At 36.7% G+C, this 26536-nt stretch overlaps 1 protein-coding gene and 1 long non-coding RNA gene across 5 annotated transcripts in view; one reads left to right on the plus strand and one right to left on the minus strand.

The window, feature by feature from the left end:
* LOC148131300 (uncharacterized) overlaps positions 1-5400 on the plus strand; it is a 131384-nt gene extending 125984 nt beyond the window's left edge. For 2 of the 3 annotated variants that reach the window (XR_015748712.1, XR_015748710.1), the window contains 2 exons: positions 2950-3057; positions 5317-5400. This is a non-coding gene — a long non-coding RNA (uncharacterized LOC148131300). Of the gene's footprint in view, positions 1-808; positions 899-2949; positions 3058-5316 lie in introns of those variants that run through there. The other variant, XR_015748711.1, reaches the window with a different exon arrangement.
* PLA2G4A (phospholipase A2 group IVA) overlaps positions 1920-26536 on the minus strand; it is an 88923-nt gene continuing 64306 nt past the window's right edge. For both annotated transcript variants that reach the window (XM_026669286.2, XM_087960837.1), the window contains 8 exons: positions 23560-23697; positions 22256-22348; positions 17510-17578; positions 16033-16266; positions 11991-12175; positions 7584-7779; positions 6032-6189; positions 1920-2364 (listed from right to left, as the gene is read on the minus strand). In XM_026669286.2, the coding sequence (XP_026525071.1) occupies positions 2236-2364; positions 6032-6189; positions 7584-7779; positions 11991-12175; positions 16033-16266; positions 17510-17578; positions 22256-22348; positions 23560-23697 (1202 nt within the window). In that variant the 3' untranslated portion in view covers positions 1920-2235. The remainder of the gene's footprint in view (positions 2365-6031; positions 6190-7583; positions 7780-11990; positions 12176-16032; positions 16267-17509; positions 17579-22255; positions 22349-23559; positions 23698-26536) is intronic.

Genomic DNA, 26536 nt, shown 5'->3' on the forward strand with positions numbered 1-26536 from the left:
GTTACTGTAACTTCTCATGTTCCCAGTACTTGAACAATACACGTTAGACAGCAAAAATGTCATTGCAGATACACATGTACTATGCTTCAGTGTAATGTCTGGCCATCCTAAGGGTTTAAAATTCTCTTTTGTGTAGGGAAGTGGAAAAAAATTACTAAGGGAAGTCAGAAGGGAACTAAAGGCTCTTGTGGACAGTCATTTGGTGCTCTTTGGTGCCTGGAGCGAAGAAGAAATGGGGACAAATTAATTCTGAACAGATTTTTAGTTCTCAGCAAGGAGTAGTGCATACAAAATGAATAATTATATATTGGATTAAATTTCTGGTTCAGTGGATATATACTTTGGTCTCTAAACTATATGAGATGCTTAAGAGAACCAGTCTAGAAATTGGAATCTCTTCAGTTTTAATCCCATCTTCAACATGAAGTCAACATTTGAGGGACCTTATGCCACTCGCTTTCAGCCCTAAGAAGGAAATGGCTAGCCACTTCCTGACAAACCTTCCCAAGGAAACTGCAGGGAATTATTCAAGGCAGTCACTACAAATCAAAATTTGATTTCAGGCACAAACCCACACTAAGAAATACCCACCAGCATTTTATTTATATATTGAATTTTTATACCTGCTCAACTCAATGTCATTCTTTTAGCATTTCATCTGTATTTTTTCCTGAGTGTTGGACTGAGTTACTCATCCAGATTTAATTATTCTGGTACCAAGCAGTAGCATAGTCCATCTTGTCAAGATTTACAATCATAAGCACAAATCAGCAAGGAAAATATAAAGAGATTTTCTGTTTTGTTTCAGAAGGCAACTCCATAACTAAAACAGATGGTGCAGTCTGTTCATGAAGAGCAACATGTACTATCAGAGGGTACATTTCTATATTCCTGTTTGTTACTTGGATAGGAAGATAACTATATACACCAAAGAACCAAGAGAAAGGGATGAGAGCATGATCTGGGAAGGACTGGCTATAGTTTGGCTCTGAAATATCTCACACGTTCCATAAATTAAATATAGAATGATGATTTCATAGTGTGACTCAAACACAATACCAAATTGGGGGCATTTAGCAAGCTATAATAGCCTGATACATTCCTTTATTGTAAGGCATAGCTTCATGGATCAAGTTATGCTTAAAAAAAGTATTCCCCATTGTGATGTAGAATTATGTACAGATTGCAACAATGACAGGTGGTTGCATGGGACAGGAGTGTGATGGAAGGGGAAAGGAATCTGTAGTGCTTAAAAATAACTAGTGGTTTGCAAAAAAACATTTATGCAGAATGGTTTCCCATATTTTAAGGGCTCAATTGGCAATATAAATAATTGTGAATATGTCCATAACTGGGAAAGGAAGCCACTCTTGGTTTTAAAAGTTTAAGTCTCTTTATGCAACTTTACTTTAAAAGAAATAAACACTTTTTAAAAAGTCTCTGTCCTTTAACTAAGTTAAACTAAGTCAAGAGTCTACTATGTTTAATTATATAAAAATTCAACAAAACAAAAAAACCAAGTGATGTTATCATCCATCTAATTTTGTTTTTGATGTTGTTAAATGAATGGATGGTGGAAATGGGTTTAGATTTTTAACACTCATTTCACACTGATACAAACATTTTTATATAATTGCCTGGGAAGAATATACTTTCATGAAACAATTTACTTAGAATATAACATTCATACAACCACAGAGTATTCACATCAAAAATGAGAGTATTGTCTTCTTAAAGTAACCATTCCTCAACTTAGCCTCTAACTGTGCTAAGATTACTGTACAACTTCCAACATGTTAAATAAATCAATATATTTGGGACAACATTGCTAGGGAGAAGTGTTTTAAAGGAATGAGGAGAAATATACAAGAATAGCTGGGTCAGAAGATTTATATGATCTGAAGAAAAACCAGTTAAACCATTTTTTAAAACTTTATTTTAACATTATTATCGACTGTGATGCTTATGAATTCTATTGCATTAAGTATTTTACTTTGTTCTTTTTTCTCCTTCTTCCTTTGTGTCTTATTGTGTAATTTATACTATACTTGTTATTTGGTTTCTAGCTGTAAATAAACCTATCATTATCATCATCATCATCATCATCATCATCAGGGATGCAATTGTATTCCTTTATTTTGTAATGATTCATTCCCAGAGGATTTTTTTCTGCATATAGTCTATTTGATCAATGCAACAATCCTTGGCTCTAAGTAGCAAAGCTTGTATTGATCCTTAGGTATGGTTATTGCTTTTAGCTTTGTTGAAGTATCTCCTTGCTTCAACATTGCTGAGTGATACAGAACAGCGTGATGGGTTTTGCCTTCTATACTCAATACTGTCTGTTATCACTTCTTTGATTACCTGCAAAGAAAGAAGCAAAAATAGCATCAAAACTGTACTAGTGCTGAAAGTTGAATACCCTGCATTTCTATTGTCTATTTATACAAGCATCTGTATCAAACAAATAATATAACGTTGTTCTGTTTTGTAATTTCCTTTTTTTCACAAGATAAAACTTTTTAAAGTATCTAAATTTCCTGTCATATATGCTCTGCCTGTTTACAGAGGAATTTGTTCCATTAATCTCAGTGGAGCCTTCCTCTAAAGAGGTACCATGTTTCCCTGAAAATAAGACCAGGTCTTACATTAATTTTTTGCTCCAAAAATGCATTCGGGCTTAATTTCCAATCTTTTGAGGAAATACAGTACTATTTTTTTGAGGAAATACGGTACTAAATATGTCCATCTGGCTGACAATCTTTTTTTTTTGGCTGACAATCTTAACTGAGGCTTGTTTGGGGGGTAGGGCTTATATTACAAGCATCCTGAAAAATCATGCTAGAGGTTATTTTCCAGATGGATCTTATTTTCAATGAAACGTTATCGGATTTGCACTGTATACTTTTTACACTAAATGAACGAATGTTTTTATATACACGATACCAGAAGCCTGATGATGGCAGATGAGATTCTGCTGAAACGTTGCTACAACTTTAAAAGCACAACTATAATGACGTGTGGGAAAATACCCGAACAAAGCTGAATACCATACATGTAAATACCCGCGAAAAACACACACACACACACACACACACACACACACTGCTGCAATATTCTACTTCTGAAATAAGAAAGAGAAAGGCACTTTCTAATATATACTGTGATACCATTCTCCAGAAAGGTGACAGATTCTACACATGATCCAATGTTTTTAATTTGTACGCAGTGTTTCTTTTTAATGGAGAATGAAATTTAACCACTAGATGGCATCTTTTAATCATAATATACCCAACAATTTGGACTGTTGCAGAAAAAGTAATGTTAGTAATTACTAAACTGTCTAGCAAAAATAAAACTTCAACTCTATTTCGCATATAAAAGGCTGTGCTTTTGTCCAGGAACACAACCATAAACTAAGTTTCCCAGCATCTCCATCTAATCATTCCTCCTTTTTTCTGTTTTGTGAAGGAGGCCTTTGAATCAACTTCTATCACTCAGAATTGTCTGAAACCATGAGATGGGCAGCATATAAATTTAATTAACAAATAGATACATTTCCATTGTATTGAACACACATCAACATGTCCATATGTGGAATTTCTATGGGGAAGGGAGGATGGGTTACAAAATGTTAAATGTAACAAAAATGTCATTGTCTATGCATATGGTAGTCAGGCCTTCCTTTTTCTCTTCAATGAAACATTAGTAAATTTTGTTTTTCCATAAACAAAATTATGTCTGCATTCTGTAGGAGTTCACCATACAATTTTGCCTAATATGCATTAATTAGAAGCTCTATTTGTCAATAAAGCATAACAGGCAAATTCATGGCCAGAACTGACTAAATTATGAAAGTATCCTACTAGTTCTAAAGGTTTGTTTCATATCTTAAGCCTACAAAATGGATTTCTGAAATTAAAGCAATAATGAGAAAGTAAGGATAGAGTTAGAGCAAGGAAAAACAGGGTGCTTTTAGAAATCTACCGTACAAATGAAACCTTATCTGAATGGATTAAGTTAGGGAAAGAACCTAGGGGAGTATGACAAATGTCCTTATAATTAAGAGATACAGGCACAAGATTTGCATAATTTGAATATTTGTTTGCCTATGTAAACAAAATGTATCATAATCAAATGATGTAAATTATGCAAATTGTTTATTTGCATGATGGCATTATTAAGCAAATAGCAGAAAGTTGATGTGATGTCTTGGAAGTCTATTGCATCAAGATCTAGTAAGGAGGCTTCACTGCATTTGGACTGCAGTGAACAACTTAAGAATGCTATGTAAATATATTGTTTTGATACATACTTGATCATAGCTTCTGGGGCAAATAAAAAGGAGAAGCATACTGAGAATGACTTTAAAATTTTCCCCAATCCTTGAACAGCAACTCCATCATGAATTGCATTATCATATGGAAGGGGCTGAATGGAGCATAGGCAGCATTTCAAAATTATTGCCAACTACTCCTCCCATAGGCAACTGCGCTTTCTTGTTTTTATTTGAAGACATTTCGCTTCTCATCCAAGATGATGGATACGACATCCTCTATCTCCAATCTACAACACAATCCCTTTCAGCAGTTCCAAGGAGGCTCCACATCCATTTGCACTAGTCAGGTGACCCTGAGGACACAGATAAACCTCCAGGTGGCATCAACAACTTTCTAAAAGAATGCAAATGACCAACTGTGTGCAAGGGGGAGTATAAATCCTTCCCCACCATCCAGTCAGAGCTGAAGAACCTTCTTGGATGAGAAGCAAAACATCTTCAAAGAAAAACAAGGAAGTCCAATTGCCTCTTGAAAAAACACATTTGGGACAACTATGACCTGGATGATTGAGAATCTCCATAGATACTCCTCCCATAGGAATGCTTAGGGAAAATGCTTTCAGCCTCAAGAGAATTCTAGTCCCAATCCACAAAGATCATGGTTAAACTGGTTGGAGACTATTGGAATTAAGGTTCAACACATTTAGAATGAACCAAGTTGAGATGACAATTATATGTTTACTTAATGCCAGGGTAATATTGGCCCTAAGAATATGTTTGCATCATTCTGAAATAGAATCATTCAGTTTGGGGAAATAGTCATATTAAGAAGGAATCAACAAAAAGCCTATCCAAGGCTTTTGCCTGCTGCTTTTTAGAAGAAAGCAAAGATATAAGAACTAAGATCATTCCTGTTTAAACGTATATTGCTGAACCTCTTTCTGTGAAAATGCTTCATTTATCTACACTTTATAGATTTGCAAGGAATATAGGAGGGTTTTCTTGTTTAAATAATTCTTTCTTAAATCCTAACCTAGATTATTGAAGGCAAACAAAGAAGGAACTATTCTCAATATATATATATATATTATTTACATATGCTCTTACTGAATAGAAGAACTAAAAGTAGAAATCATTCCTTTCCACTCCTTTACCTTTCCAAACTGCTGAAGAAATAATAGGTGTAACTCTCTGCAGGACAAGGATCTATGGCACTTTAAAGCAGAAAGGACTTCAAAGCAGCAATCTTGATTTTCTCCCCAAGCTTTGTTTGCAGAACTCAAGGCAAGAAGTATGGACAATATCAACATACTCTTCCTTATCTTCCATAATTGAGGAAATTGTCACTTTTGCCCAATAAACCCATTGTGCTGGCATTGCCCAATAGCATCAGTGACCATTTATTGTATTGTCATCTGTCCATCTTTAATAATGTTCTTTTTCCATCCCTTGCTCTCCAAATAATATGGAAACTGGGTGTTGTTGTTTTTCTGATATTCAAAATTAGACCCATTATATACAAGTAAGCTATAGCAGCAGGATCACTACAAGTGCATTGGCTGCATTATTTAACACACATATTTTTACTTTATGTTATCTGGACCCATTTTCTTTCTGGTTTTGAAAATGAAAGTGAATTGTCTAGAAATTAATAACAATTATCAAGATTGAAGAAAGAACCCTCAAATGATAGATATACCAGTCACTGAATTCAACAGAGCATCTAAAAATTCCCTTGTATATTATACATACATCTAAGTTGTTAAGGGTATTGAACTCCATCAGATCGTGCAACCTGTTGAAAGCCTCATTTGAATATTGGAAGTTGAAGGTGGAGAATGGTGAGTCAGGATCATCAAAAATATCAAAGTCAGCAAAATCTTTCTCCTCTTGAGTTTCTCTTGGAACACCTATCATTAGATAGCAAAGTAGGAGGTACGTTAAGACCAAATAATTCAGCAGGTTGGTATAGAATGCATTCAGTTGAATGTTTAATAACTGTACATTTCTCTTGTTAGCTCCTCCTCCTCCTTTCATTCTTTAAGTACCTAGGCACACAGAGAGGGCTACCAAGAATAAGCAGTGGTTTCAGCAAAGTCAGTGAAACATTAATGAATCTTACTGAGCCTTTGCTACTGTCTCAAATGGAAATTTGGCTTATTGGTTTCAGAATCTTAAAAGATGCCATACAAGTTTGCTCCAAAGATCATAAAGAGATCAAATGAAATAACAACTGAATACCAAGAGTATAAAAATTATCTTAACAAGTAAAGAAAATCCATGTACAATAATGATATATTAATCCAGAATCAGTTGCCTATGGATTTTAACTTCTGGTATACAAAGCTTGATAAAGTTGGCATAAGCTATATCATACAAGCTATATCAAAAACTGACCAATATTTTTACGACTGGATACCATAGGTAACCACCTTTGACTTACAACCATTTATCTAGTGACTCTTCGGTTTCCACACTGAGAAAGATTGCAGCATCCCCATGGTCACATGATCGAAATTCGGGCACTTGAAAATTGGTATGACAACTGTATTGCCCTGGGGTCAGGTCAGCATTTTTTGTAACCTTTCCAGCTGGCTTCCGACAAGCAAAGTCAATGGGGGAAGCCAGACTCATTTAACAACTGCAGTAATTTGCTTAACAATTGTAGTAATTTAATAAACTGTGGAAGAAAAGGTTGTAAAATGACGCACAACTCGCTTAATAACTCTCTTGCTCATCAAAGGAAAATTTAGGCTCAATTATGGCTGCAAGTAGAGGACTACTTACACAAAATTGGGGTGTATGTGAAAACCAAAGATAATTGATTATGTAGTCACATTATGCCATGTATGACTGGACATTTTTTGGACAAGTTTTTTTCCTTTAATTGTTTTTAAGATTCTCAAGAAGGCAGGCTTGTTCTTAAATTGTTCCTCAAACACAAGAAATCCAAATCTAGAGTGTAATTGCATTGTTGGTAAAAATATGACTTTATTTACATTATGTTGCCCATCTGATTTAAATAAACTGATAAGCTAAGGAATAATATCTTATATTTGAAATTTAAATTGTGTGTCTTTTTTAATGTGTTTGAAATGGAAACAGCAGGTGCAAAAATATTCCTACCTCCCTTACCCTATAGTGTCCAAAAAGAAAGACAGAAAAAATAGAGTAAATTCAGTGTTACAAAATAAAATAAAAGCGCATATGATTATGAGTAAATCTGTACAGAGCAAGGTTTATCTTACAATGAACAGGTTGTCAGATTTATTTTTTGTGATAATGATGCTTTTCCAGCACTGACCTGGCGCTTTGTAATTTCTGAAGTTGATATTGGCCAAAACAAAATGAATAATCGTTGGACAATCTATTTCAGATGAAGGATTTTTGGGCTTGAAAACATAACACTCTTTTAACCCTTCACGATCAAACACATTTGTGTCTATTTTCGGGAAAGGAAGGTTGTTCATTTTGGCCCATTTTTCAGCAAGTAAAATTTCCTGAAAAGACAGACATTTTTTTTTCAAGACACAGACACCATATAAAGGAACATAAGGAAGGAAAAAAATTGGTACAATTATGCATAATTGAGAGAAAAGAGAATAGTTTTCTATTATTCTGACTGAATGGTGGAGGATGGAAGGATGCACTTCATAAGCATCCTCCACCATTCATTTAGAACTGAAGAAGCTTCTTGGATGAGAAGTAAAATGTCTTCAAGGAAAAACAAAGTCCAGTTGCTTTTTGAAAAAGCCTCTTTGAGACAACAGTGATCTGGATGACTGAAAATCTCCATAGATATATAGTCTTCTATTATTTTATTGTTTATTTTTTAAATTATTAATTAAATTTATTTGCTGCCCATCTGTTTTTGAAGTGATTCTGGGAGGCTTACAATGTAAAAACATTGTACATAAATAAATATGCCAATACAATCAAAGTAAAAGCTTCATAGCAAAATAATGGTTCAGATTTCACACTGTACTAAGTGATAATGTTTAATCCTTTTCATCACATGGATTTCTCAGCTGGGAAAAATGTACAAGAACACAGTATGTATACAACCACATTATTCTACCCAGAGGACTAACAATTGCTTTAGTTCTGTTTTTGCAAACTGGAAATCACATACTGCCCCCTTTCTCATTCAAAACAGTTATTCTGCACATGCCACTGCAGATTACAAAACAGATTCCCTTATCTCCAAAACCACAAAACCACACAGAACAGATAGTATGAATACCCACAATCGAGGAATGGATAGATGACGTTCATAGAAATGTCAAAGCTGAACAAGTAGGTCGGACAAAACATGATAAATATTATTTTAAAGACTTTTTATATACTTTTTATATTTTATATGGACTAAGAAAAGACTAATTTATGGATGTGGGGATTAGAAAGTGTTAAGAGGAAGGGGGAAAGAGTAAGATGGCAATTACTCAATAGAAAGAAGGGTGGAAGTCAAAATTCCACGTTTTCTTTCTTTTTTCTGTTCTGTTCTTTTTTATTTTACTGTGCAGTTTTTATATCTTTATCGCATTGTAAAATTCTAATTAAGCATATTTTAGAAAAACAGAACAAAGAGCATGAAAAGACATTTTGTTAACAACAATTCTCATATTCTATCTGTAGACTTCATGTTTTTAGGAGCTTATGGTAATTTCTCACTATAGAAAAACTGGAAATCAAAATAACATCATCTCTTGAAGCTTGCTTTAACATATGCTTCAATTAGCATGTCAAAGGAAAAATGCAAAAGCCAAAATTAAGGAACTACCATCTATATACTACTGTGAAGACAAGTGTTTAGTTTTTTAAAGATAATGATGAAGAAACATTGTCATTGTTTTTATTTCTATTATTTTTGAGCTTCTAGCACTAAAGTGGTTCATCCCCCTTCATAGGAAAATTATCAGAAATATAGCTCATGTGTGATATTTCTATGTTTGAATCAAATATAGCCATTTCTGTTCAACACTGATTAAGCATATATATCACAGCAATCTTTTGTTATTATTGTGAAGAGGCATGATGAGTGTAAAATATCATAAAATTGTAGCTTTCTGTTGTTTTCAATATATTTTTCCTCTGTTGAAAGAAATACCCTATTTCCTGCCATAATGATATCACTTATTTCTTTGCTTCAGTTAAGACAGGAATGTCAAACTAGATTTCTTTGAGGGCTGGATCAGCATTTTAGTTCTCCTCTGTGGGCTGGCTGCGAGGGGGTGGCAGGGGCAACACGGATGCTTTCTGCCGCACCCTGCTGGCCAAAACAGGGCATGGGGGATCTGCGTGTGGCCCCCAGTGCCTCACTTTCACCCTCCATGGCAGTGGTGAGATTCAAATTTTTACTACCGGTTCTGTGGGCGTGGCTTGGTAGGTGTGGCAGGGGAAAGATACTGTAAAATCTCCAATCAGAGATGCTATTTGCCAGTTCTCCAAACTACTCAAAATTTCTGCTACTGGTTCTCCAGAACCGGTCAGAACCTGCTGAATACCATTCTGCTCCATAACCTCCTGCAGCACTCTGCTGACCAAAAACATGATGCGTGGCCTGTTTTGGGGCTGTTTTTTGGCCCATATTTTGGCCTGTTTTTTGGCCCATTTTCAGTATATTTTTGGCCTGTTTTCAGCTGGCAGAGTGCTGCAGGAGGCCATGGAGGGTAAAAATGAGGTGCGGGGGCACATGAAGTCCGTTTTAGTTGCCATAGGCACTGTCGGTCAGTCCTTTCATAGTTTCAGGCCACCCCACAGGCTGGATTTAAGCACCCCAAGGGCTGGATCCAGCCTATGGGTCTTGAGTTTCACACTCCTGAGTTAAGAGAACATAATAAATAGGGAAAGTGCAATAAAAATGTAATCTTGTTTATTCTTGTGGCAATCATTTAATTATTTGTATTTGAGAAAACAGAGTTGGGAAAACAACCTACAATACAGTGTAAGACGGTTCAGCCTCTGAACACTACAATCTCATCTCATACTTCATTTCTATTAGTAGAAAATCATGACTGCTTAAATGTTTTATTTATTAATAAAAATGGTCAATGAACAACAGATATAATGATTTTTCTCTCTCCTCTTCCTTGTATTAGTAAAAATAAAAACTCCAATAACTGTTCAACAGCTGAATCTCTTAATACACTGTGGAAACTGAAGGATAACAGATTCTAAATAATGACCATTTGATGCAATATTGGATGGCCCTTCAACATCTGTTTGTGATTAGCTGTTAGATAACATAAATGCTATACTTTATTATTTTTCAAGATCCTAGTAAATCGGCAGAATTGAGGTGCTACTCCTCAAACTGCAAGAATAATAGAGAAAATCCTATTTCTTTTTCCCTGGTGGCAGCCTGTGAGGAAAATTTGGTGTCTAAAAGTTAACAGGATGTGTAACAGCATAATCCAAGCTTTCAAACAGCAAAGTTTGGGAATGTTACCATACAAAATCCCACATTCCAGTTTATTAGTAGTACTAATAAGTCACCAGTAGCTTTTTGTGAAAAATACCACCCCATAAGTTTGGCATGGTTGCAATTATAAATGCAACATTTAATTGACTATAAAAAAGTGGATCTCTATAAAACAAGAGGGTCATAACATTTCCTGCGTCATAAAGGCAGTTCCTTGCAATGCTACAAATTATGCCGACAGTTATGGCTCAATTCCTATTTTTTGTCCATGTTTCCCAAAAGCCATGACATTATTCTTAAGTGTCTATTGTATGATCAATGTGCCAAATATTTTCCTAAATATATAATGTTTTATCTTTTTGATATTTTTTCCTGGTAGTATTACAAAGTCATAGTTACAGCACAATAAATGAGATGGGAATTTACTACTTTCAGTGTGTCAAATAAGTCATAAGCATAGCTGTATCTCAACAAAATGTCTGAAAGGTACATTTCCCAAAGGGATATGGCATGAAATGGCCAAGTTTAGGCACAACCATTGTTTAAGACATTCTAGTTGGAGCAGATTCAAAGATGTTGAGTCCACCCACATTTTCCTCGAAGGGGAATAAATATGTAGGACAGATGAGGCCACAGCATATAGCAGGAAAATCTGTTTTGTTTCACTCCTTTGGACTTATTCTACGGAGGGTGACTTGGCTAAGGTATCTTTGCAGTCATTCCACAGGACAATAAAAGACTTGTGCTAATGGAAGTTAGCTTCCCCCAATGGCCAGAGTAAGAATTTCCTGCACAAAAAAGTGTCTCCCTTAAAACCCCTTCCAAATATTATCAAACCCCTTTGGACAAGGGTAGAATTGTATCTAGTCCTTAGAACAGATCTAGTTTCCAATCCATACTGTAGCTAAATACCATAGAAGAGTCTGTTGACAATGATTTTTGGTTGATTAGAAAATGCCCAATCAGAGGATGTTATCTCCTTCCGGTATTTACCATTTTTTTTGTTAAATGTAATATCTATATCATAAATATATAATAAAATTTATGTTCATTCCATTTATAACTGACCTACCTCCCCTTTTATCCCCTCCTTTCTATGAGGGAGGATTGAGCTGAGCAAGGCTGACTACTTCAGGTTTATATGGCTCAGAGGGAGCTCTAATATTGATCTTTCTTGAATCTGGTTCAACCTCTCAGCCACTACCCAGAACACACTGGAAGACTTACAAACTTAAAATCTAGAGTGATGTATGTTGTCAGTTCAGGTCCATAAATGGCCTAGTTACTCACCTTAAAAGGAGGACTAGAATCACTGGGGCGAGCAGAAAAATCAAATGAGATAATAAGATCAACTCCTCGCTGTGGTCTTAAGATAAGTGGATATGGCAAATTAAAAGTAAGCCCACTGTCCACAACATGAATTTTTTTACTCTTTACATCCAGAGGTTCCAATATCCTGTCAAATTCATTGGGATCTAGGAAAAGAGAGGTAATGATATCAAGAATTTATGCCATTTTCCAAAACAAATGTTCATACTTGAAAGTTTTTCTTACATGTAAGAAAGCTAAGAAATACTGGGATCAGGTGTGTGTGTGTGTGTGTGTGTGTGTGTGTGAATAAATTCATAGAATTCTAAAATTGAAAGTACAATTGAAACCAGAGAGTTTTGTTCTAGATTTGATGGACACACAAAATGATCAAAACAAAAAAACATGAGATTATTTTCTTACACATGACAACAGCAGCAAGGCTTCTTTATATACAACAATGAAAGGACTCCCAAATATCAACAATGGAAGAATAAATGAAGTTAATGGAGTTGGTGAAGATGATGAAATTGACTGTTTGGCTAAAAGAAAAAAACTTTATCTAGCTTTGTTTCTTCTTGGAAACCACTTTTGGACTTTTTCCTCAAAGCTGAAAGAAATGAAACTTTAACCTTGGGATCTAATGATTAGAACTGTTTATAACCACAGAAGTTCTGTGCTATGGTTTTCTCCAGTTCAAAGGGCCATTGTATTTCATGCTTGTACCAAAGAAAATCAGAACTTATTCTTTTCTATAGCACTTTCCCCTTCTTATCTACACCCTTCTCCCACTGTTGCTTTTTCCCTACTTCCCCCTTTTCTCTTTGCAACTCTCTTTCTTGTACTTTATATTCTTTTGAAATCCAGTAAAGTTTTGTGAAAAAAATAAAATACTCGAAAGTCTCACATATCTGGTTCAAATAAAATCAAGCTATTATATACACTGTTAGGCAACCACTGTAACCGGTTTTAGGATATTTACAGTGATAAGTCCAATGTGGTGATGGGGGGAGGAGGAGTGGGGCATTGATTCACACATTGATTCACACACACGTATTATCTTTTAGTCTCTCACTACTCATCTCCACAGTGGTTAGTGGTTAGACTGTTGAAAGTACAACCTACATTCATTGTGTACCTTGGATCTAGTCGATATCTCTCAGACTAAACTACTTTATTGTGATTATTTGAGGAGGGGAAGGAAAGGACAAATGGAAAAGAAAGAAAACTGCATCTCTTTTGAGCTCCTGGGCAAAGATGGATGGAGTATAAATGCAGTAGATTACATGGTTTTTGCCTGCTGCAACTGAGAGAAGACAATCCCAGTCAGTTATATACACTCTCTTCAAAAATGGCATATCTAAATGATGGAACGTAGATTAGCACAAGCAGGAAAATGTGCGTGAAAAACAATGTAGCTTCATGAAGCAAACATTTTAATGCTATCATTATTATTAAAAAAGGAAAGCCATTCACCAAAACAAAAAATGTTTTGCCTGTTTGAAACACTGAATGCTATAAGGCATGGAATAATAATCCAGTGGAATTACCCAATGTTTATTCGGGATAGTCCACAACCTTAATATTAGCAAAATAAAACCTTAATGGATTGACATGGTCAACCCTCAGATATGGTTTTGTAAATTGAACAAAACCTGGAGATAATCCCTAGTCCTTCCATAATGCTTCACTTTGAAATGATATTAATGGTATGGGTAAAACAGTTTTCTTTCTTGTGAGTATCTTGTTTGTTAATTGATGTTAAGCCTAAAATTTTCTAGTTCGAAAGCCATGAGGAATTTTAATTTCATATAAGCCAAAAAATAAATCATAAAGTGTCAGGAAAAGGAGGAAGGGACCACACACCTTTTTCTTTGCTTGGATGCCAAAGATTTTTGTCCAAATATTTCAAATTTGGTGAATAAGTTTTAGAATCTAAGGAGTTACTTGATATCTTATGAAAATAGTCAAAAAATAAAATATATTCAATTGCAACAAATGCAATTTAACTGGAGGTGGATCAGAGGATATCTGGATTAAACCAAGTTTCTTATGGGTCATTCTCTAATGCTAGAGGTTTTTTTTTTTCCAAGATGAGGCAGACATAACCTCATCTTTCCACTCTATTGTTTCAATTGCTTTTGTAGAGCTTTACTAGACCACGGAGAACAAAGTTTCAAATGGATGGATAAATGTAAAATCTAAGAACAAATGGGTGTTCTTTTGTAAATACAAATTTGGCATGGAAAACCAGACATTTGGTTCAGATTATTTCAGCCTTGTTCATCTGAAATAATACATTTTCTCTTCCAAGAATGAACTAAACCAAGAGTATGTGAGAAACAGAGATGTTTCCTTTCCAGAAGTGCTTTTAAGGAAAGCCAGTTTCACTTTGAGTCTGTACTTGAATGAGAACTTATTAATGAATACAGGATACAAAACCCTCTATTCATTTTCCACTGAAGAAGGAATTTGGAAAAACATTTCAGCCACTTCTGTTAACCCAGGACAGTTGGGAGGTCAAAAATGAAGAGAAAGGTGCTGCTAGAGGCAACACCTTGAGTTCATAGATGAAAACTAGACTTTAAATGTAAAACCACCTAAAAATAAAATATCAGTCCCCATTTCTTCAAAACTCTATATATACACCAACATATAAAGATATAAAAAACCAGCCATCCTCAGTTAAGGGAGTCCCTTCAGATTGCCAACTACAGGGGTGGTGCTTATCTCCATTTATGTTTCCGTGGTCATGTGGCCAGCATAGTGGTATGGAGCACTGTTATCTTCCCACTGAAATGGTGCAAGAACAGCTGTTCAGACTCGGGTCTCAAACCTGGGCTGTCGGCTTTCCAGATGACAAGCCCAATGTTTTAATTGCTGAGCCACTCCATTGCCCACTCTCACCTAATCTGACATATATTGACACATACACACCACTATAGAAGTTATAGGATACCTGATTTTCTCACAGAAGGAAACAGAGATAAATAACAAAAGATATCCTAGACTTCCTTCCTTGAGAGCCTACACACTTATAAGTGGAAGTTGATGCTATCCACTTAAAAGAGTTCTTTAAAAATTTCAAATGTGAAATTGTCAACTCCTTGCTCCTCCCCCCAATTAACTGCTATTCAAATCAGCTTCAGTTCTGAGGATTAGGAGCTAGCCAGTGTAACACCAATTAAGAAAACAAACAAACCATTGAAAATTTTGCAAATTACAAACTGGTCAGCTTAACTAGGCAAAATGAAAGAAATACATTACAAAATGATAGAAATACATTACAAATACATTCTTAATACATTAAGAAAAAATAACCAGACACATACAGTAATGTAAGAGAATTTATAATAAAAATTGTTGAAGAAAATCTGAAGGGGTTCTACAAACATATAGCTTGTTGTAACAATGTTTGAGAGTTTGTGGTTGGAATGACCCTGTTGATATTGAATACTCGGCCTTTAAAAAAAACTTTGAATACATTTCTCATCAAAAACTCTTGAGTAAAATAAACAGACTTGGGGGAGGGGGGGAAGCCCCATCTTTTGGGAGAATGCAAAATGGTTAAAATGGAAAACAAAGAACAGAGATGAATGCATAGCTTTCTTAATGGGAGGTGGTAAGGAATAAAATTCTGAATATTGAGATGTACTGTAGTTGGAGTGTTGTAGCCAAAACAAAATACTTTCTCTTGGGAACCAAGGACATTACTGCAGGTGCTCAGAAGGAGGGGACTGAAGTCACCTAGCAACTGGACAGCATCCTGATTGGACCATGTGACTGTTTTGAGAAAGTGAAAACTTTTACTTTTAATTAGGTGAAAACCGTGGGAATATTCAGTGTCGATTTTTACAAGCCTGAGCCAAGATGACATATTCAATAAACTTATTCTTTGAGGAAGCTGCCTGCCTCAGAGTTTTGTTTGCTATGGATATGTTACTTGGAACCCTGACATTTGCTTTACATTTCATTCTGTCTTACTGACCAGAGAAACAGAATAAAGAAACATATGGATTTTCACCTGTTACAGCAGTATCCACATCATCATCCTCCACCGATTCCTGAGTACTGACACCAATGAAAGGGGATAATGGATAGCAAGTATTGAGATTCAAACCCAACATGAAATTGTGGACTTTGCCAGCACGGCCTTCTCTGGTGTTGAAAAGAGCACTGTCGCCTACCAGTGCCATAAACATCCTCTGGACCCAGCTTTCCTGGCTGGTCTGTTCGTGAGAGTGGGGGTTTTCCGAGCCTGTTTGAGGTTTTTAAAAAAAAAAGGCTTCAGCATCAGCAATGAAACCTAGCACATTATTTAACTATTCTCCAGCAAGCAGGTAACAATGAAGCCAGTTCTTAAACATTAAGCAGCACATCACTGTTCCTACATGAACTTACTACCTGTGCTCAGAGAAGTTAAATTGTGTCTCATCACTGGTCTGCAATGTAGCAATACTAACATTTATTTGTTTGTTTGTTTGCTGCCCATCTCATGGTTCAGGCCTATATTTCAGATTGTTTTTAAGTATTACAAGAAGACAATATATGCAAAATGCTTTCAACATCTTAACATAAAATATAAATTATAAGATCATTCTGGAATTTTTAAGCTATGCTTTTTTAATCTCAGACATAACATGGACGTTTAAACATCTATCTTTTATTTAAAAAAAATAAGCACACACTTGTATGAAGCATCCAGAAATGTTTATCATGCCCCTGTCAGAATCTGATTCCGAGGGGGAGGCCAAGCAGCTGACAGGGAGTGGAAGTGTGGCTCCATTGGGTGTGGAAGAAACTGGGGAAGGGCACAGTCCGGCTGGGCAGAGCAGAGAAGAGGTAGAGCAAGGCAGAGGGAATTCAGAGGAAGACCCAGGCCCACCCCCTCTTCATCCTAGGGCACGCAGAGAGGAACGGAGAAGGGAGCAACATGAGTTGTGTGGCTTATGGGGGAGGAAAGGGCCCTGATTCCCTTCATTAGCTGCAGCTGGGAACACTGTTTAAAAAGGAAAGCTACGCACAGCAACTTGTTGGAAGCAAATCGTGAGTTATCTGTTATTGTTGAGGCTTATCTGTGTTCCTGGCATCTTCCCAACTGTGTGTGTTTTGCTGTGCTTTCATGTGTACAATTCCTTATCCTGCCCTGTTAAGTTAATTACTGCAGTGTAGTTTGTGTGGATTTTTATTTACAGTTTGTATGTACTTTGTTTTTGGACTGAATTTCCTCCACTTAAAGACTGTTCTTGGGAGAGTTTTTTCTCCAGCCGAAGGTAACCTGGACACAGGGGGCAAAATTGGAGGTATTAAAGGGACTCTTCTTACTTATGTGACTGTGTTGCCTTTGTGCCACACCCCGGGTCATTACAATGTTTAATAGGAAAGTACCTCTGTCCAATTAACACACAGTCTTGTTTGCTCTTTTGGTTATGTCTTTCTTTGGTAAGGCATCGTCCATAAAATATTTTGTAGGCAGTGTCATGATTGGTAAGTTTTCTTACCTTTTGGCCCCTGTGATTCATCATCACTATCTGAATCATTGCTTACAATCTGTCGCAACCTGATATTTTCTGTGAAAACAAGGAAAGAAACAGTTTGATACTTTAAATATTGAATAACAATAGAGAAATGGAAGAAATTAGAAAATATATTAGTACTGGGGAGGGGAAGGTGGTCAATCAGAATATTTCTTCACTGCAGTTGCCTTCCATTCCGTAAATATAAAGAGGATATGTCTCTTTTGTGGACCAATCACATAGAACAGAGGTGGGGAACGATGGCCCCTTTATGTCCCGTGGACTTCAACTCCCAGAATTCCTGAGCCAGCCATGCCCGATTCCTGACATAGAGATTGGAGCATGCCAGCAATACAGGGCAAAGGAAGTTGTCTGTACTTACTTAAAATTTTTAACCTAGCCTAAACTTCCTTATTTAAGCACTTTAAAGAAAACAAGGTCATTGTGATATTTTCTTCTTTTTTCAAAGTTAACTTGAATTTTGCAGTTTTTTCAATCCAAAAGATTTTCCATTTCAATAAATATCAAAGAATAGCTAAGTAAAAATTGGAGGCATTGGATTTTTTTCTTACAAAGAAAGCTGCAGTTCATGCCACCCTCTGATAAAAGAGATTAAGAAATAAATTCATAATTTATAAAGCTAGTTTCTTGTTCTCTGACACTGACTTCTTTTTGCTGGTTGCCATCTGATCTAACTATTTATTATTATTACAGTATTACTAAAATCAAAAGAAACACCTTTCGGGGAGAAAAAAAACAACCTTACACTGTTTTTCTTTTACTTGAGCCAAACTCACTATCTGAATGATGAGGCACACTAGTCTTAACCAAGTCAAAAGCAGGACCCAATATAGTGTGAGAAACAAATTAATCTAACAATCAAACTTCTGAGGTACAGTACAAGTGAGATTCAGTAGCTTACAATTTTCCCTACTCTGCTTGCTGTCAAGATAATAATAGCAATTAATGTACTTTTATTTTCTCTTTTCACAGAAGATCATAGACTGGGATCAGGACAAAGGTACACAGGGGAGATCATTTAAGTCTTTCTCATAGCTATTTCCTTTGGAAAATTACTCTAGGGTGGAAGGAAAAAGACTGTAAAACTTCCCTCTCCATGCAGGCATGCAATCACATTTAAGTAGGATTTATCACTTGCTGTAAAAGACAAAATGAAGAGAAAACTTCTATATGTTCAATGCAATATGTAATTTGATCTCCAGGGTGGCTGGGTTTTATTTATATACTTAGGTACAGGCAAGCTGGAAAAATGATATTCTCAATCCTTAAAGCTGAAAAGGACAAAGGACCACCAATCTAGTCTCCATTTGAAATTCCCGCTTTCTGAAACCCTCAAATCAATCTCCTGGACTTACATCAAGACCCAATTCTATAATCATCTCCCTATTCCTCACTGTTGGTTCTCATAACATCACTGCAATGTATCATTACATCTTCAGATGTGAGCAAGCTATTTCCCACTGGACTTGCTAAGCCCTTCATAAAAGCCATAATATACCAAAAAAAAAAAAAAAAATCCCTACACCAAATGAACCAAGAGATATACAAGCTATGCTAATATACAAGTCTGTCTCAGAACAGCAGCCGAGAAAAAAACCCACTCAACTCTAAAACACTGCTTCAATTCTAGACCATTCTTACATTAATCCTACTTGTAACAAACTAAACTGGGATATAATCCTGTTTTAGTGCTCCATCTAGTTATCTAATATTAAATCAGTTTGGCATTTTAAATGCATTACTATAGCCCTGAAAGTTGGAAGCTAGGAAGTGAGAAAATCTGGCTTTAGGACTCAATTCATGGTTATGAATCCAACACAGTCTGGTATACTAAAAACATTTCAAATTTTAAAAATATATTAGTATGAGCAGCTCTGGTTACTCGTTAACTCCAATATTTTTCCCTCTAAGAAATGAATTTCCAAAGTATGTTTGTATATATGGAAAGAAAGGGGGCAGGATATTTTATTCTTATCAAAAAACTGACATTATTCTTCAGAGTTCATTACGAAAGAATCTTACTCTTCAGGAGTTCTTTTTATTGTTATTTCTCAAGTAAATATTCAGTTGGGAGTGGTTTGCATTTTGGAAAGCAAGTAGATCACTTCCTTAAAAGAATAGTTGAGAGTGTGACTTTTATAAGAGTCATGCTCTCTCACGCAATGGCCATCTGAGTGTATGTCTGTGTAGATCAGTATCAGGGTTCTCCTGTGGCCAATGCACTTTTTTTTTCCAACTCTGCAATAAGACTGACTCTGATTTAAGGATACCTGACTAACACCATGCAGTACTATAACAACAAACTATCAGACATTCAAAGAGTCATGAGAGAATAAGTACATCATAACCAACCAACCAACCCCTGAATAATTTAAAAAGGAAACAGAGAAACAGATTTAGCTTTAAAATAAATTTAGTCCTTGACTTACAGCCACAAGTGACCCCAACATTTCTGTTGTTAAGTGAATTTTGCCCCATTTTACAACTTTTCTTGCCTCCGCTGTTAAGTGTGAATCCCTGCAGTTGATAAGTTAATAATCTGGTTGTTAAGTGAATCTGACTTCCCCATTAACGTTTGTCAGAAGGCCGCAAAAAGTGATCACATGATCTTGGGACACCAACATCAGTCATAAGTATGAACCAGTTGCCAAGCATCTGAAATTTGATCACATGATCATGGGGGTGCTGCAAAGGCCGTAACTGTGAAAAACGGTCATAAGTCACTTTTTTCATTGCCGCAGTTCACTAAATGAACTGCTGTAAGTCGAGGACTACCTATAATGCAAAAGTTAACCATATCCAAGTCAATTAAATCCATAGGATTAAGCATGCTTTCAGTTTTCGGAACAATGTTTTTATCCGTTTGGGAGTAAGTCTCAATGCCTTTGAAAGACATATATTTCTCCACAACAGCAGACAGGCATGTAATGCATAATTCAAATTGTTCTTTTGAATGAAGCAGAAGTTCACCAATTTTAGATATAGGCAAGCAGCTGCTACCAATTAGCAATTCATTTTAGATGCTCCCAAATTTTATTATCTAACCTTTTAAAAGGTTAGAAATTTCCTGTAGGATATGTGGAACTGCAAATTAGCCAAAAATGTACATAGATATATTTTTCTCAGCCACGGTCTTTCAAAAGCTTGACAACTGCCTGGGGGGCAGGAGGAGGAAATGATGGGTTTCTGCAAGGGATCACAGACTAAACTAAGGGCTGTCAACCATGAGTAAATAAAGGAGTGACATGGATGACTACTACAATGAAGATGTTTTCAGAGACAGCTCACCTCCTGCATTCTCTGCGGTTTATTTGGAATGAACTAACACCTTTTATAGTATTCTACATTTCCTCAAAATAGATTTAGTGTTGCTTTTAAAAAAAAAAATGTATTAACCTCTGATGCTTTGCTCTTGTCCATTGTAGCAATTTTTCCATTTAAAATTCTATGTCAATTTTTATATAAAGTCATATCATGTCAGACAGCCAGAGTCGTGCAGTGGTTCAGATACTGAACCCGGAACAGGGAGACCAAGTTCTAAATCTTCATCAGGAATAGAAACCAACTAGTTGACTTTTGGGCAAGTTATTTTATCTCAGCCCTATACTAGAAAGTTGAAAAAACATCTACCAATCTATACTGGCGCAGTGTAACAGATTATGTTTCATAATTTTTAAGGAAAAGGCTTCCATTCTCCCCTGAATTTATTTGGGCTAATAATAATCAAAAACATAAATTATGATGGTTCCAAAACCTGTGATCATGTGAATTATAGAAGTGGTTGTAATTCCCCTCTCCCCCACCCACCAAGTTTTGACTGGAACAAGTTTGTGAGGTGGCTAAACTTATGGATCTATCCATCTGTTAAAAAAATAAATAAACTTGTTGCAGCAATTTTTTTTTTTCTATTTGATTATTCTTCACTTGTTCTTTAGTTCATGAGGGAGACAGATAACAGGATCCAACACAAGCTGCATGGGGAAATAAGCAACATGAAGTTTTTATCCCTAGCAGATGAATAGACATTCATTCAATGAATAAACGGAACAATAAACCTCAAAAAAATTAGACTAGAGTTCCAGTAATCAAGCATTGTTCTTACTAAATATATAACCAGATGCTTCAGACAAGCGCCCACACAGGACATAAAGGCAATATTCTTTCCCAATGATATTTCATTACTATTGGAAGAAAAATGGCATCCAAGCTGCTTTTAGCTATAACAGTCATAACTACTAAAGTCCATGAATTTGTCTAAGCTACTTTTAAAATTAGCCCAGAGATCCCAAGTCTTTCTACACTGATAAGTGCATATGGTGGATATTCTTTCTACCTAGCTGTAAAACCTCTAAGAAGAACTTAGCATTCACAATCTGTCATGGAAGCCATGGAGAGTTACAAAGTACTTCTTTAACAGATAACCATCTTCATCATCTCTAGATTTCATCCCTGCAGGTCCAGGTGTGCTAAAGGTATTCTGTACCATTTCTACTTACTTTTCTCTTTTAAATGGCAAGTAAGACATTTCCAACCAAAGCATTTACACTGTAGGTTATTACTTCCTTTGAAACTAAAAGGTGACCTGGGACATAGACGATCTTGGAGGCTAGGACGTTGCTTTTCAGCATGCCAATTTAACATTTGTTTAATTATTTTTAAACTACTTTAAAATATCAACATAGATACATGCTTCAATCTTTATTACAATACCTAGTTCTTCTTCCATTGTGGGTCCTTTATTTTGGCTATTAGAAACGCCAAGCACTCTGTTGAACAGTATAGCAAATGCACTTCCCCATATACCTGAAAACAAGTAAAATATCTTATGTATATAAATAACTGATATTTTATCCATTTAATATAATATCTTTATTAATTTTCAAAGTCAGACTTTAAAATACAAACTAACTTGTAGCATTTCTTAAATTTTAAAAATAACTATTATTACACTACTGTAAAAGGGATCTCAGGAACAGAGTGAAGAAGAACACAAACTATGAAGCCTTACACTGGATAGAAACTTCCTGTTTATCTAGCTGTAAGACCAGGATTCACTCATAGGACTAGAAAAGTCATGTGTGATTCGTACATACTTTAACTGTGTGTTGAACCACCATATTTGGGCTGTAAAGATCTATAATACTAGATGGTAGCAGAGAAATATACATTTTCTAGATCTGATACAGTAATGGTACTTTAAATTCTACTATATAGTGTCAAACACAAGGCCCGTGGGCTGGATCCGGCCTGCAGAGTGCTTAGATCTGACCCACGGGGCTACTCCTGGAACAGCGAAGGACTGGCCCACGTGCGTCTGCCAGCGAAAATGGAGCAGGTGGCCCTCCCAAGCTCTGTTTTCGGTTGCAGGAAGCCATTGCAGCCAAAAACGGAGCTCAGGATCCTATTTTCACTGGCAGAGCGTTTGGGGCACCACAGGCACTCCTGACATGGGGGACATCGAGCTAGCCACACCTACCCTGGCCACACACACCCCACCCCCCCACCCCAGGTCAAACACAACCCTGATGCAGCCCTCAACGAAATCGAGTTTGACACTCCTCTTCTACTATATGAGCCAGATTTTTTTTTTGCCCATACCAAACATTCCTAGGAATAATATAGACAATTATTTTTGCTGTAATTCTGACATGCTTGAATCTTCTAAAATTCTGTATTACCACACAGGTAAAAAAGCAGCTGGAAGCTTAGCTTGGTTCTTATAGATGAGCTTTCTTTTTAAGCCTTTATGCATTTTCAACAATGTGATGAAAACCCTGGCTTATCCAGCTGAATCCGTCTGGCAGAATTTGTTCAAAAAATTATATATAATCTAAGGAACCACCATAATAAATAAACAGTGTACATTATTATTGCAATTACACTATATTTAACTAGAAAATTTCTATCTTGGAAATTTTTGGATTTTCAGAGAACAATGCTACTATTTTTTTTAAAAAAAATAAGAATAATGCTTGGGCAATTATTTACTTTCTGAGATTTAATCTAGTACTTACCCATTAAGAAATGCAGAGGATTCTCTTTGTATTCTTTCACTACTGTACCCATAAAAAACTTGCTGCCAAACAGATTGGGAGTCATGAAGGTCCCATATTTAGCCATTCCAATCTCATAGGGACTGAACTCCACCCAATCTGAAAGCAGCAATAAACAATGGTTAGAACAGAGAGAGAAATGAGGAATGACTTAACCTACTACAAAGGCAGTGTTTACAAACAGAAGTTTGTGACTGGTTCAGACTTCTGATTTTCTCACACTTTTTTCCTCCCAATATACGAACATGTAAACTAGTATAGTCAAATTTCCCTCGTTGAATTCATCTGGTATGATCACATGAATATACCATGTGATTTACTTATTTAGGGCAATAGTTTGGGTCAAGAAAGATCTTGGTTCCAAATAGGGAATCATAGCAAAAGGCCAAACAAAACATTAAGTATCTGTTGAAATTGTTTTGGGAAATTTAACAATGAAGGGCTACAGTAAAGTGTTAACTGAAAGTGGTTTGCCATGGCCTTTTTCTGAGATCTTGCTTCAACTTCAGTTTGTCTCCTTCCTTCCTTCCTTCCTTCCTTCCTTCCTTCCTTCCTTCCTTCCTTCCTTCCTTCCTTCCTCTCTGTCTTCCTCTATCCCTTCTTCCTCCATTCTTCCCTTCTTTCTTTCCAATTCCTTCCTGTCTGAAGCAGTCACATCTTTCATGAAATTTCATTCTGTGGGGAAGTAAATTCTATAAATTAGCTTGTCTGCGGTACCTTTGTTGACCAAATTTGCCCTATGGTGCAGCATTTTGCACAATGGAAGGTTACAAAGTGTCAAACAGAAATGAGAATTTTGGTGGTATAGAGTTTTCATTGTTTTTGTGTGGAGAGCTATTAGCTATCTCTTTTACTAATTTAACATTACAGCTTTGCTCATGTGTTTTGTTTTATCGAGTATGGGACTTTGATCTATTACCATAAATAAATTGGTCCATGATAAAAAAAACAAAAATAGAACTCGGCACCAACTCACAATGAACTAAGTCCCACTACCCAACTGCAGCATCACAAAATCAAAATTCATGCTGAACTGCCAACTAATAGCAGTAGACAACAAATATTAAGCAATTCTACCAGTTACCAATAGAAATGTAATGCAGTATTACTGTATTAATAAAAATCATCATTTTCACCCACCACCGAAGCCCTGGATTTTATATGAAAGAAAGCTAACAGAGACATTCTATTTCATATACTCTACCTGCGGCATGTATTGTTTTGTTTGAACAATAAACCTACTTACTTATGTGCAACACATGCACAAAGGAACCAGAAAGGGCGCTGGTACTTACCTGACACACCCGTTCTCTTTGAGCTGTGAAGAGCATCCAGTAGTGGGGAGGTGCTTCAGTCTGTGCATGTCTAGGCTGGGCTTAATTTGTGGAATGCTCCTCCTCCTCCATGGGACTCCTCCCCAGCATTCCCCAATTTTGGCGAAGACAAGAGGAATAAACACCCTCGCCCTCAATGCCCTAACAATTCATTGGCCAAAACAGGACCCCACCAGACGGAAAAAAGGATGGGGCTGGATGCTCTTCACAGCTCAAAGAGAGAACGGGCGTATCATGTAAGTACCAACGCCCTTTCTCCCATGAGCTGTTCAAAGATCCAGTAGTGGGACATACCAAAGCTTGGCCTGTCCTACGGAAGGGACTCCATCGGGCTTGGACTCCCCTCCTGGTCCCTGTGAACCCATTGCAAAACTCTTCTGCCAAAGGAGGCCTCAGCACATGCAAACACATCTATTTTATAATGCCTAATGAAGGGCGATGGAGAGGCCCAGGTTGCGGCTCGACATATTTCAGTTATTGGTGCCTGCATGGCCCACGCTGCTGATGTTGCGGCGCTCCTTGTTGGATGAGCTGTTATGCCCCTAGGCACCTGTAGTGATTGAGTCTAATACGTTTTTGCTATCACGGCCCATAGGCAACGGCCTATTGTGGAAGATGAGACCTTGCATCCCTGAGTGTTGGGCTGAAATGACACAAATAAGGCTTCCATTTTTCTGAAAGTCACCGTGCGGTGAATATATATGCACAATCTCATCTCACATCAAGCTGATGCCATTGTAGTTCCAAACCTTGGGATGGCCCGGGACAGAAATTAGGAAGTATCAGCTCTTGTGCCCTGTGAAAAGCCGAATTAATTTTGGATATAAATGTAGGATCAGGACGAAGGACCACCCGGTCAGAATGGAAGATACAAAGGACTTGTCTGATTGACAAAGCTGCCAGTTCCGAAATATGAAAAGCGGAAGTGATCACTACAAGGAAAACTACTTTATACATCAGAAATTGGAGACTTGACGATTTCAAGGGTTCAAAAGAGTACTTAGTGAGTGCAACAAGGACCTTGTTAAGGTCCCAAGTGGGATAATGGTGAACTGCTGGAGGGTGTAAATTTGTGGCTCCTCAAAGGAAACTCCGTATGCATGGGTGATGAGAAAGAGACAGTAGACCCTCTCAAGTGACAACCGATGCCAAGGCCACCACCTGTCTTTTCAACGTATTAAGTGATAATCCCTTGTCAAATCCCTCTTGTAAAAACTCTAGGATTTGAGCCACTGATGGAGAGATGGGATCAATGTGAGACTTAGTACACCATTTGCAGAAACTGGACCACATGGCATTGTAAATGCAGGTTGTTGAGGGGCGTCTGGCAGCTTGGATGGTGGTGATAACCCTGTTGGAAAACTTTTCGCTCTTCAGACATCTCTGCTCAACCTCCAGATGGTCAGGTGTGGATGGTTCCAGATGTTGAAGGTGTTCTTGGGTTAGCAAAACCCTGTCTGGAGGAATCCCCTCCAAAAGGACTGAGGGTTTCTAGAATCTGACTTCCGAAAAAGAGAAGGTAGAGTTTTCTTTTTGTTTCAGGTTTCGATTAGCAGCGGGTCGAGGGCAGGGCCAAACACTCTGTCTCCCGCAATAGGAGATGA

Source organism: Notechis scutatus, chromosome 3 (genome assembly GCF_049901735.1).
Source record: "Notechis scutatus isolate UNSWTSFEM ecotype Mainland chromosome 3, rNotScu1.2, whole genome shotgun sequence".
Classification (NCBI taxonomy): domain Eukaryota; kingdom Metazoa; phylum Chordata; class Lepidosauria; order Squamata; family Elapidae; genus Notechis; species Notechis scutatus.